Below are 14,389 nucleotides of genomic sequence, written 5' to 3' on the forward strand. Positions count from 1 at the left end.
TTGAACCCCATCACGCGTCCAATGGCATCGAGTTGACAAACCATTGTCTAATCATGAAGGGGTTTCTATGCCGAAGACATCATGTCATAGAACGCCTTTGCGGATGCCTCCGTCTCCTCCGCACGTCCATCAGGGATCTATGCTTGTTGATAGTCATCTAACATGTGTGCAACCCCGCCATCATCATCAACATGCTCGAGGCGTGGTCTCACCACTTCCTCTCTCATCCGATGGGCTTCACCATGGTGGATCCACCGGGTATAGTCTGGCATAAAGCCATGCTTCTGAAGATGTATACCCATGTCCTTCTTTTGCCATTTTCTGTTTGCACACAAGCTGTAGGGACACTTCATTAGATGCGCTCTATTCGCACCCCTGCCGAATGCACGGTCCAAGAAAGCCTCAGTCTTCTGCACCCATTCAGTGCTGAAATCACTCTGACTTCTATATCCCGTGTACATCCACTCACGGTCATCCATCCTCTAAAATAGATATCAACGAGTAACGTAACCATCAACTGCATCTACGTGGTGTTCCTACTATCTAATAGGTGAGGATATGTCCTAATCCCACCCGTGGATGCGTAGACGAGGTTAGTTTCCATGGTCTACTCCAAGCCGAGACAGAATTTCGGCAGCACCTCCCTGCTGTTCTCTAGATACACGTCCTGGCAGGGAGAGTGTGTATCCGGAGAACAACACGGAGGTGATGCCAAAACTCTATCTCGGATTGGAGCAGACCATGGAAACTAACCTCGTCTACGCATCCGCGGGCTGTCTAGAAAACGTGGACAATCCGAAACAGATACGGTTATACATATGCAAAGATCTGCATACTTCCAACCGTATCTCTTTCGGACGGGAGACGCCTAACTGGGTTACACCGATCTACGACAACGATAAGGAAGAGAGGTTATTTATACCTAGGGTGGCGGTGGAGTCAGGCTAGCGGGGCAGTGGCGAGTCGGTGCAGTGGCGAAGCGAGGCTGTGTAGGCAGGACCGCAACACCGACGAAGACGATCGGGGTCGCCTAGGTACTACGGGTCCCCTCCGACAGGTCCTGCTCTGCAAAACAAGAAACACAACACTATAAGTTGAAAATTTCGGCAGAACCTCCCCTGTACGGGGACGTTTCCAAAACCTGCAAAAAATAACGGCACGAAGGCCGACATTCACAAGGGCACGAAGGCTGACATTCATGACATTCACAACGGCACGAAGGCCGACATTCACCGCATGAAGGCCGACATTCACAAGGGCACGAAGGCCGACATTCACGACATTCACAACGGCACGAAGGCCGACATTCACAGCACGAAGGCCGACATTCACAAAGGGACGGTGCATATACCTTGGGCGGTGGCGGGACATGCACGCGCAGAAGAAGACGCCGAGAACTCCTCCTCCTTCCTCCTCCTTCTCCTTCTCTTCCCCTTCTTCTCTTCTTTTCCTCTTCTTCTCCTTCTCTTCCCCTTCCTCCTTCTCCTCTTCTCCTTCCTCCTACTTCACCTCTGCCTCCTCCCCTCCAAGAACCGACGGCGAGGGGGGGGGGGGGGGAGGGGGCTAGGCGCGCCCCCCACGGGGAGGGGAGGTGAAGGCGGCCCTCCCTCTCCTTCTCTGGCGGCAGTGGGCCGCCGGCGTTCAGCGGCGCTGGCGGGGGCGCGGGTAGGGCGCGGAGGGGAGGGGAGGAGAGGCGGGCGTACGGGTGGGGCGGGCAGGCCGGAGCGGCGGGGTCAGTGGCCGCCGGCGTGGTGCGGGCCCGCAGCAGCGGGCGGCGGGGCTGGGGGCTGGCAGGGCGGGGGCGGGGCTCGCCGGCGGGGGGGGGGGGGGGGGGGGGCGGCGACGGGCCATAGAGACGGGTGCGGGGGGGGGGGGTGGCCGATGGGGCCTCGGGGTGGGCCGGCCGAAGGAAATTCCTTTCCTTTGCCGAGTGCCCGCGAACTGGCACTCGGCAAAGTATTTTTTTTAAATATCTTTGCCGAGTGCCGTAGATATGGCGCTCGGCAAAGAGTTTTCTTTTTTTTAAAAAAAGAAACAACCGTACTTAAAAGAAAAAAACTTACCTCTTTGCCGAGTGCCGCAGATCCGGCACTCGGCAAAGCTCAGATTAAAAAAACCGAAACCGTCCGCGTTTTTTTTAAAAAACTTTCACCTTTGCCGAGTGTCCCCCGTTAGGCACTCGGCAAAGAGGCTTTACCGAGTGCCAGAGTTGGGCACTCGGCAAAGCATAATTTTTTTTGCCTCCAAACTTTTTCTTCAGCCCTTACACATTAAGTTGAAGTACATCCTCAAATTTGGCACATTTCTCGATCTTTTTGCTATATATCCTTAATTTATTTCATTTAATTGCATTTTTTCGAGAAATGTAAGTTTGAATTGCATGTGCATCGAATCATGGAATTCGACGAGTGGAAAAATGATATTCGCGTTACTTATTGTATTTTGAGGCCGTTTCCAGGAGCACGCCCGAAGTTTCAAACATCTCACGCACGAAACATGGCGACAAAATTGCGGGGGAAGTGTTTTTAATTATATAAAATGCAAACAAAGTTCGAAAATCATGAAACTTGGTGATGCGTCTTTACATCACATGTGGAGGCTATGGTAAAAATTTGAGAACATTTCGCGCACGTTGTCACGTAGGATGGTTAGAAACCTAGACATCTCACGTGGATGTCTAGGTTTCTAACCATCCTACGTGACAACATGCGCGAAATGTTCTTAAATTTTTACCATAGCCTCCACATGTGATGTAAAGACGCGTCACCAAGTTTCATGATTTTCGAACTTCGTTTGCATTTTATATAATTAAAAAACACTTCACCCGCAATTTTGTCGCCATGTTTCGTGCGTGAGATGTTTGAAACTTCGGGCGTGCTCCTGGAAACGGCCTCAAAATACAATAAGTAACGCGAATATCATTTTTCCACTCGTCGAATTCCATGATTCGATGCACCTGCAGTTCAAACTTACATTTCCCGGAAAAATGCAATTAAATGAAATAAATTAAGGATATATAGCAAAAAGATCGAGAAATGTGCCAAATTTGACGATGTACTTCAACTTAATGTGTAAGGGTTGAAGAAAAAGTTTGGAGGCAAAAAACAAAAAAAAATTATGCTTTGCCGAGTGTCCAACTCTGGCACTCGGCAAAGGTGACGGCAAGTACCCCCGTCAGCTCTTTGCCAAGGGCCGTCCTTTGCCGAGCGCCCGGCTCTCGGCAAAGAGGCTCTTTGCCGAGTGCCGGTCTTCGCCGAGTGCCGGTCTTCGCCGAATTCCTGGCACTCGGCAAAGAGCTCATTACCGAGTGCCCGACATTTAGCACTCGACAAAGCCGGCGACACTCGGCAAAGTCAGGCTCTCCCGTAGTGCACCATGGACACCCTGTCTGATCTAGGTAGCAAATGCTGCGGCTGTCGTCGGATTTTGGACGACGCCTGGGGCTCCACGTTCCAGGCTGCTGCCCGGTCCATGGTGAGCACTAGCAAGGTCTGGAAGACCTGGATGTGCTTCCCGTTTCATCAGGCTGCTGTCTGCTGGTCCAGGCTAAGCGCGAGGGCGAGAGCGGCAATTCGGCATGGTTCAGTCGTGGGTTTCACTTCGTTTTTTGCTCTTGCTACTCATTGTCTAACCATGCAAATACTACTACTTTGCCCTGCCATTGCTTGTCTCCACATCATCTCGACCTCCTCCGGTCGGAGTCGGAAGGAGAAGATTGTTTTCGCTGCGTTTCTTGGTGCACTTGCCCTGGTTGTTGGGGATCTCTCGATCATTAGCCGTGGCCGTGGCATCTTACGATCCACCACACTCTGGTTCACTGCCAATACTGTGGCTCTATGCTCGCACTGCATCTCGAAGCTTTATCCGGTTGCAATAAGGCCTTGGCTCCAGCACTATTGCATCATGATCTGGGAGCTTTACCTTTATCCGATTATTGCACGCGCACACCCTTGGCTCCGATCGGACGGAGATCATTGTTTCCGGTGTATTATTTCTTGGTGCACTTGCTCTCGTCGTTGTCTTCGTCTCAATTGGTGCTCAAGGATTGCACATTGGGATCATGTTCATGGCCAACGTTGCGGCTATATCCTTTCACTGCGTCTGGAAGCTTTACACGGTTGCGCAGCCATGGCTTCACCGGTACTGGAGGAGGAAGCTTTATCCAATCGCACAGCCTTGGCTGCTGCAGTACCTTTCCACGCTTGCATCGGTGTGGCTGATGCAGGATGAAGAAGCAGGCCGGCGCCTTCTGCTCCCGCGGCACCAAGGGCGGGCCGCGTTCCGCATGCGGGAGTTCTCGTACGAAATTTCGGTCCCCAGCGATAAATACGAATTTTCAGAAATTTCGGAAATATCGATTCAAATTTAAATAAATTTAAATTGAGTTTTAAACAAATTTAGCACCATTTCACTAGAAAAACTCTATAATCTATCATCCATCATAAATTTATATAACATCGACGAAATAACATAATATATCACAGAAGTAGAGCCGCGGTAATACAGTGTGCTGACGGTGGGCGAGCTGCATATACTAGTGCCATCTAATGTGTGAGTGAGAAAATTAAATAAATTTAAAGAAATTTAGGGCTTTGATAAGACTAGATGATATGGAGGGTCATTTTAGTGTGGTTTGGTGTAATTTTAGAGTGAAAGATGAATTTAACCGAAAAATTTTGACCGATACAAAAAAAATTTTAGACCTCAGCGAAAAAGACGATATTTCAGAAATTTCGGCGATATTTCGCCGAAATTGTAAACCCTGCGACGAGCTGCGCACTATGACCCAAGACTTCCGAAGCATGGTGGGCCAAGGCGGCTTCGCCCAAGTCTTTCGAGGCGTCCTCCTCGACGACGACGGCACGGGCACGGGCACGGCTGTGGCCGTCAAAAGGATAACGACCACAGGTGGTGGAGGTGGTGGTGGTGACCACCCCCCGGCCATCGCCGGCGACGACGACTTCCTTAGAGAGATCTTCATCGTCTCCAACGTGCGCCACCGCAGCCTGGTGCGCCTGCTGGGCTACTGCCTCCCGCGCGAGGGCCTGGGCAGCAGCAGCAGCCGGTACCTGGTCTACCCCTTCTTCGACAACGGGTCGCTGGACTCGTGGCTCTTCCACGGCACACAAGAGAGGCGGCGGCTCCTGCCGTGGCCAGCCAGGCGCTGCATCGCCGTCGACGTGGCCAAGGCGCTCGCCTACCTCCACCACGAGTGCTGGCAGCAGATCCTGCACCTCGACATCAAGCCGGGCAACATCCTGCTGGACGGCGACCTCCGGCGCACCTCTCGGACTTCGGCATCTCCATGTCAATAACCCGGGACACGCGCGGGAGGGGCACGCCGGGCTACATGGCGCCGGAGATGCTCGTCAACGCGGTGTCCGCCAAGTCCGACGTGTTCAGCACATGGTTTCCAATATCGGCCGAAATCTTCTGATATTTCCGATATATCCTCTTTATCCATAGATGCCGATAAGGAAATATGTATCTTTTTAGTACAAATTTTGTTTAAATTTACTTAAATTCAAATTAAATTTTATTTAAATTTGGTCTGATATTTCTGATATATCATGTTTATCCTCTTTATCTGTGACCCCGATAAATTTTAATTTCCGAAAATGAAAACCTTTCCGCTACGGCATGACGCTGCTGGAGCTCGTCGGCGGGCGCCGGAACTTCGACCCCGCCTCCTCGTCGACCGCGGACGATGCCTCGTCGTCGTCGACTCCCAACTTCACGCGGGACTTCTTCCCGTACATCGTCCGGGAGAAGATGGCGCGAGGCGAGCTCATGGCCTCATGGAGGCGGTGGACGCGGCCATGGCACTCGTGGACCGGGAGGAGGTGGAGGCGGTGGTGAAGGTGGTGCTGTGCTGCATCCAGAGCCGGTGGGACATGAGGTCCACCATGCTCACTGTTGCGGATATGCTCGAAGGCCGGGTCGCCTCTGATCTGCCTCTCCAGAGCCGTCGTCTGTCCACCGCCAACTTCTCGGATCTACTCTCCTCCTCCTCACTTACGCACGTACGGCCGGTAGTACTCCGTACTAATCATCAGTTCATTAACTACTTCTATTATATAAGGATTATTTTCACATGCAAGTCATGAATCACAACGATTTGTTTAATGAATGGATTTTTGTTAAGGTACTCAAATGAATTTGTACCATTCACAAGAGTGTGTATCCCAGCGGGTGTGTAATGGATGATCCAAATTCAAGTTTCACAGTGTTGTTTTATCATCAGACTTTTTTATTTTGACAGGGGAGATCTTACTTACATTACTCAACATGATTACAAGGAGCTAAAAGTTGGCGATACGCAGGCCGGGATGCCATTAGCAACGAAAACATCAGAAAGCTCTGATCTCTCCTATCAAACTGACACACTCATGAGTACTCGGTGGCATTTGGAGACTCTGAATTTCTAAAAACATTGGAGGATTTTCTTTGCTTCTTTGATGATATTGCATTATGGAACGATTTCTACACATGTCCTTTACAGAACATACCATCGCGAGGCAGTTTGACTCCAACTAGAGACACCGGCCCTTTTCTAGGAGAAGGTCTGTTTCAGACCTGACCTGCCCATACAACTAGGCATTCAGCTTCTTCGGTGACTCGCATCGTTGATTGTGAACTCCTGGCTCCAGCATAGTGAATTCCTGAATGTTTTAACTCAAAGCTGGTCAGTTCCAAGCCAACGAGTTGATTGTGCTAAGGCTCTGACAGCAAAGCTCAAACTCCTAAGGAGACGCCTAAAAGAGTGGCAGGCTGGGTGGTCAGCCTCAAGAATGTCATTGCAAATTAAATGTCAAGTTGATCATCCAATTTCTAGAAGTAACAAGGGACTTCAGAGACCTCAGTCTGGAGGAATGGAACTTCAAGGACATCCTAAAAGAACATTTGTTGTCTTTGCTGGAACAACATAGAATCCATTGGAAGCGTTCGTACTAGTTCAATTCTGTGTGTATTATTTCCTCTAGTTTCATAATTCATGTATTTTGGTCCAAAATGATTTTCAAGATATAGTTCAATTTCAGCTTTCTATTCTAATTTAGTAAAGTGATTTTAAAGACTATTTTTAAGAGCTATCAATAGTGTACCCCGCCTCGCGCACGCCGCTGCTTCCCCCTAACCCCCTCCTCTCTCTCTCTACGTGGTGGGACTCGGGAGCCGGGATGAGCATGAGCACACCCCGTCTGCAGGACCCCAGGCGCGTTGCGCGCCCCATCCGCCGGCCACCGGTTCATCACGCCCCTTCCCCTAGTGCCCGGGTCATGCCCCATGACTCTCTAAACATACCTCGGAAACATGAACACTTGCAACATGAAATACTTGAATGCAACATACGTCTGAAGTAAATGAAACATTTGGAACATACACTTGCAAAATGTGTGTGAAACATATACAACATCTAGATAAAATACTTGCAACTTGCAACATGAAAACGCTTATTGCAACATAAGACTGAAATAGCTGAAACATTTCGGACATACTCTTGGAACTTATGTGTGAAACATATGCAACATCCAGATCAAAAACGCTTGCAACATACGTCTGAAACAAAAAAAAATATTATGAATAAACACGTGTAGCATGCCTCTGAAACAGTTGCAACATGCCTCTCGAACACTTTACAACATATGCAACATCCCAATCTACTTTTGCAACATCCATATGAAATGCTTGCAACATGCCTTTAGGATATCTGAAAAACTTGAAAATATACGCTTGTAACATGTTAGGCGCGATACTCTAGTGGGAGGCGGCCACCATGTCAGACGCGTTGAGCAACTTGATACCCGCCTCGATGGGAAGATCGAGGCTGGGAGGTGGCAGAGCGAAGAGCACCACGGGCTTGGCTGCCGCGAGCTTCTTCTGCTGGGGGCACCGGGGCGCGCGGAGCCTCGATGTGAGCGTAAAGTATGGCACAACCTCAATGATCGAGCGGTCTCCAGCCGCAGGAGGAGGTGACGAGGAGGACGCCGGCGCCGACTCTATCGATGAGGGCAGGGGTGGGCAGCAGGCGCGACTCCAGCGGCGCAGCCTGGCGTCGCGAAGGCGGGCGAGGGCCTCAGCCCTCGGGGCGGAGGAAGCAGAGGTGGTCGCCGCTATAGAGAAGGCGAGCGGCGGGGCGAGTGGTAGGGAATGCCGCGACAGCTGTGCTAGTTGGGAATGTCGCCGTCTTTTTATTTTATTTTGAGAAACGGTGAAAGAATAAAGGGAAAGGGAAACAGACCTATTGGGCTGGTAGTGTACAGGCCCAGGTGAAAGGTCCTAATATGACTAGAGGGGGGGTGAATAGCCTATTTAAAAATCTACAAATCAACTAGAGAAATTTGATTAGTATGACAAATAGCGTAATGCAAACTTGCTCTAGCTCTACAAGGGTTGCAAGCCACCTATCCAACAATTCTAGTTGCAATGATTACTTAGGCACACAACTTGCAATGTAATTACTCACTAAGAGCTCTCAAACTTACTACTCTAAAGAGCTCAACTAGATAAATGTAAATAATAAAGCAAGCTCTCAATTCTAATTACACTAAAGAGCTTGTATCAACTAGTTTGCAAGAATGTAAATAAGTGAGTAGGGTGATTATACCGACGTATAGGGGATGAACCAATCACAAGAAGAATATATAGCCAATCACCGGGAGAATGCCAAAGACAAGAGACAATCGATTTTCTCCCGAGGTTCACGTGCTTGTCAACACGCTACGTCCCCGTTGTGTCGACCAACACTTGGTGGTTCGGCGGCTAAGAGGTGTTTCACAAACCTCGTCCACACGATTGGACACCGCAAGAACTGACCCACAAGTGAGGTAACTCAATGACACGAGCAATTTACTAGAGTTACCTTTCGGCGCTCCGCCGGGGAAGGTACAACTCCCCTCACAATCACCGGAGATGGCCACGAACAATCACCAACTCGTGCCGATCCTCCACCGCTGCACCGAGCCGTCTAGGTGGTGGCAACCACCAAGAGTAACAAGCGAAATCCATAGCGCAACACGAATACCAAGTGCCTCTAGATGCAATCACTCAAGCAATGCACTTGGATTATCTCCCAATCTCACAAAGATGATGAATCAATAATGGAGATGAGTGGGAGGACTTTGCCTAAGCTCACAAGATTGCTATGTCAATGAAAATGTGCAAGAGTTATCCCTTGAGCCGGCCATGGATCTATAAATAGAGCCCCCATCAAATAGAGCCGTTATACTCCTTCACTGGGCAAATCGCGCTCTGACCGGACGCTCCGGTCATACTGACTGGACCCTAGACTCAGCGTCCGGTCCATTGATTCATGCCACGTGTCACTAGCTTCAAATGCTGTTCGTCAGATTTCAATGGCTACGTACTTGACCGGACGCTCTGGCTAAACTGACCAGACACAGAAGCCTCAGCGTCCGGTTGTTTCTAGTAAGCTCCCCGAGGCATATTTCTTCGACCGGACGCGTCCGGTCCACCTTGACCGGACCCAGACCAGTGTTCGGTGCAGTACCCTAGGTACTGTGCTGACCGACCAGATTGATCAGACGCACGCTGCCAGCGTCCGGTGCTTTCAGACCCAGCGTCCGGTCAGTTGACCGACGCCAGCGTCTTCGCGATCAACTCATTTTTATTTCTAACTTCTTCACCCTTGCTCCAATGTGCCAACCACCAAGTGTATCACCTTGTGCACATGTGTTAGCATATTTTCACAAACATTTTCAAGGGTGTTAGTACTCAACTAGATCCTAAATGCATATGCAATGAATTAGAGCATCTAGTGGCACTTTGATAACCTCATTTCGATACGAGTTTCACTCCTCTTAATAGTACGGCTATCTATCCTAAATGTGATCACACTCACTAAGTGTCTTGATCACTAAAACAAAATGGCTCCTACATTTTATACCTTTGCCTTGAGCCTTTTGTTTTTCTCTTTCTTCTTTTCCAAGTTTAAGCATTTGACCATCACCATGCCATCACCATTGTCATGATCTTCATCATTGCTTCATCACTTGGAGTAGTGCTACCTATCTCATAATCATCTTGATAAACTAGGTTAGCACTTAGGGTTTCATCAATTAACCAAAACCAAACTAGAGCTTTCAATCTCCCCATTTTTGGTAATTGATGACAACCCTTATACAAAGATATGAATTAAAGTTTATTTGAATCCATGTTGCTTGCCCAAACATATTTACCATGTGTAAAGGATATGGGCAAGTTTCATGAACTCCATATGATAGCAATTGCTCCCCCTACATATGTGCTAAGAGTTTGGATTGAAGCTTTGCACATATGATTAGATAGGAAATATAGGAGTCAATTTCTACCAAATGATGCTAAGGTATAAGAGATGGACCTTTGAAGTGTGATACCAATCGGAGTGCACCAATATACCATCCTTAGCACCATTGGTAACTAGACATATACAAGAACTAGAATACCCCATGAGATCACCATTACATGCAAGGGTGTAGTTTCCATAGAATGAACATAAGTCTAGTTACTTGGCCTATGCATGCTAGTTTTTCATTTCAACATTCAAACCTACAACTAGCATACACCACACAAGCATGGATTTTTGAAATTAAAACTTATGCCATGCAAGCAAACATATGTAATGCTCATTCAAATGCACCATACAAGTTTATGAGCTTGCTCCCCCTATTTGTATGCTCAAAATTTGAATTAATCCACTTTCTTTTGTCATATATTATCTCTCCCCCTTTGTTTCACTATCTTTGTACACTATTTCTCCCCCTTTATCATCAATGACCACAAAGGCTTAAAGGATAGAGAGGGGTGACCTCAAATTATAGATATGTTGGGGTGAAACCATGTGAAATGAGGATCATTTTCCCAATTTGGTTCAATCTAGATTATTTGCAAAAGATATTTAACTCGGTTTGATCCAAGGACAAGCTTCTTCACACCTCCAAATAAGGGTTATCTTGTACCATGTTGAGTTAAACACTTATAGCTCATTTTCTAAATCAGACACTAGGTTTACAAGCCCACAAACATGTCATATGCTACCACTAGATCATTTCAAACATTCAAGCAATAGTGGTACCATATAAGCATCAAATTCATTTGATTTTCATGAATGAGCCTATTCAAATGTGAAATATGTCTAGATGCACTAATCATGTCCTTAGCAAGGATGTATGCCATGCCAATCAACTTTTACCTTGGATTGCTCGAAGGAGAGGCATGTCATATAATGGGGGGTGCATCAACACATATTGGAGAAGTCAAGTATGTTCAATTCATTCCTTAGCTTGCAAAACCTCTTCTCATCAAGTGGCTTGGTGAATATGTCGGCAAGTTGATCTTCGGTGCCCACACTCTCTATGCAAATGTCCCCTTTTTGTTGGTGATCTCTTATGAAATGATGGCGGACATCAATATGCTTTGTTCTTGAGTGTTGAACCGGGTTGTTGGTGAGTTTTACGACACTTTCATTGTCACATAGCAATGGCACTTGCTTGAACTTGATTCCAAAATCACTCAAAGTGGCCTTCATCCAAAGTAATTGTGCACAATAACTACAGGCCGAAATGTACTCCGCTTCGGCGGTTGAAAGTGCTACACTATTTTGCTTCTTTGATGACCAAGATACAAGTAATCTTCCCAATAGTTGACATATGCCCGATGTGCTCTTTCTCTCAACTTTGCATCCCGTATAATCGGAATCCGAATATCCAATCAACTCAAATCTTGCTCCTATGGGATACCATAATCCAACATGTTGTGTATGCTTTAAATACCTCAATATTCTCTTAGTTGCCTTCAAATGACTTTCTCTTGGTGAGGCTTGAAATCTAGCACATATGCATACACTAAACATCACATCCGGCCTTGATGCGGTCACATAGAGTAGGCTTTCAATCATAGACCGATACATCTTTTAATCCACCATGTTGCCACTAGCATCACTATACAAGCTTCCACTTGTCCCTATTGGTGTACTAATAGCTTTACTCTCATCCATTTCAAACTTCTTGAGCATGTCCTTGATATACTTGCCTTGACTCACAAATGTGCCATTCTTCATTTGCTTGATTTGAAGATCAAGGAAGTAACTAAGCTCTCCAATCATGGACATCTCAAACTCACTTGCCATTATCTTGCCAAAATGCTCACAAAATTCTTGATTTGTTGACCCAAAGATGATATCATCAATATAGATTTGCATTACAAACAAGTCATTCCCAAGCTTCTTGGTGAAGAGAGTGGTGTCAACCTTTCCCATCTTGAATCCCTTAGATAGTAGGAAATCCCTCAATCTCTCGTACCATGCTCTAGGTGCTTGTTTCAATCCATAGAAAGCTTTCCTCAACTTGTAGACATGGTTGGGTTTCTTCTCATCTTCAAAACCGGGAGGTTGCTCAACATACACAAGCTCATTGATGTACCCATTTAGAAATGCACTTTTCACATCCATTTGGTACAACTTGATGTTGTGGGCACAAGCATAAGCTAGCAAGATCCTAATTGCTTCTAATCTTGCAACCGGGGCATATGTTTCTCCAAAGTCAAGACCTTCAACTTGAGTGTAACCTTGAGCCACTAATCTTGCTTTGTTTCTTATTACTATCCCATCTTGATCTTGCTTGTTCCGAAAGACCCACTTAGTTCTAATCATATTATGATCCTTAGGCCTCTCAACTAAATCCCATACTTGGTTTCTTGTGAAGTTGTTTAGCTCTTCATGCATAGCATTGATTCAATCAACATCCTTCAAAGCTTCATCTATCTTCTTAGGTTCTATGGATGACATAAATGAGAAGTGCTCACAAAATGAAGCCAATCTTGATCTTGTTTGCACACCTCTTGAAATATCACCAATGATAGTGTCCAATGGATGATCTCTTGCAACATTGGTTGGTTGAAGCACTTGCACTTGATTGCTTGCATTAGATTGATCACTTGGTTGAGATGATGAACTAGACATTTGTTGATCTTGCAGATTGCCTTTACTAGTGCTTGCTTGGATTTGATCATGAGAACCACTAGATTGCATATTTGAGTTAGAGAGCACTTGATTCTTGTCATCTTCAACATCAATCACCTCTCTAGGCCTTAACTCACCAATGTCCATGTTCTTCATTGCATTGACCAATTGAGTGCCTTTTACATCATCTAGGTTCTCATCTTCCTCTTGGGAACCATTTGTTTCATTAAATTCCACATCATGAACCTCCTCAAGAGTACCACTAGCCAAATTCCAAACTCTATAAGCCTTGCTAGTAGTAGAGTAACCAAGCAAGAAACCTTCATCATATTTCTTTTCAAACTTGCTCAATCTAGTGCCTTTTTTCAATATATAGCATTTACAACAAAAAACCCGGAAGTATGCTATGTTTGGCTTTCTTCTATTCAATAGCTTATAAGGTGTCTTCTCCATCATGGGGTGATAATAGAGTCGGTTGCTATAGTAGCAAGCCGTATTGATTGCTTCGACCCAAAATGAATGACTCACATTGTACTCACTCAACATTGATCTTGCCATATCAATCAAGGTTCTATTCTTTCTTTCAACTAGCCCATTTGATTGAGGAGTATACTTGGCCGAGAATTGATGTCTAATTCCAAATTCATCACACAACTCATCAATTATAGTGTTCTTGAATTCACTACTATTGTCACTTCTAACTTTCTTGATGGTTGTTTCAAACTCATTGTGAATGCCCTTGACAAATGATTTGAATGTTGCAAACACATCACTCTTGTCATCAAGAAAGAACACCCATGTGTATCTAGTGAAATCATCCATAATCACAAATCCATATTTGTTTCCACCAATGCTAGTGTATGTGGTTGGTCTAAACAAGTCAATGTGCATCAATTCAAATGCCTTGGATGTGTTCATCATGCTCTTTTTAGGATGTGTGTTACCAACTTATTTTTTGGCTTGACATGCACACATAGCTTATCCTTTTCAAATGTGACATCTTTCAAGCCTCTAACTAAGTCATGCTTAATTAACTTGTTCAATTGTTTCATTTCAACACGATCAAGCCTTCTATGCCATAACCAACCCATGCTAGACTTAGTGATCAAACATGTTGACAATTGAGCTTCTCTAGTATTGAAATCAACTAAGTATAGATTCTCATATCTAAATCCTTTGAATATCAAGTTAGAGCCATCTACACTTATGATCTCTACATCATCCACACCAAATATGCACTTGAAACCAAGATCACACAATTGAGCTACCGACAATAGGTTGAAGTTCAAGCTCTCTACTAGTAGCATATTAGAAATGCTCAAATCATTGAATATTGCAATCTTACCAAGCCCTTTAACCTTGCCTTTGCCATTATCACCAAATATGATATTATCAATCTCATTGCTCTTGCTTTCATTGATTGAATTGAACATT

At 46.0% G+C, this 14,389-nt stretch overlaps 1 protein-coding gene across 1 annotated transcript; it reads left to right on the forward strand.

Moving 5' to 3' along the window:
* Positions 1–4,802: 4,802 nt before the first annotated feature.
* On the forward strand, positions 4,803–5,315 carry LOC136525448 (probable receptor-like protein kinase At5g20050). Its single transcript, XM_066518430.1, has one exon. The coding sequence runs from the start codon at positions 4,803–4,805 to the stop codon at positions 5,313–5,315; it is 513 nt and encodes a 170-aa protein (XP_066374527.1).
* The last annotated feature ends 9,074 nt before the right edge of the window (positions 5,316–14,389 follow it).

The sequence above is a fragment of the Miscanthus floridulus genome, chromosome 19, assembly GCF_019320115.1.
Source record: "Miscanthus floridulus cultivar M001 chromosome 19, ASM1932011v1, whole genome shotgun sequence".
Lineage (NCBI taxonomy): Eukaryota > Viridiplantae > Streptophyta > Magnoliopsida > Poales > Poaceae > Miscanthus > Miscanthus floridulus.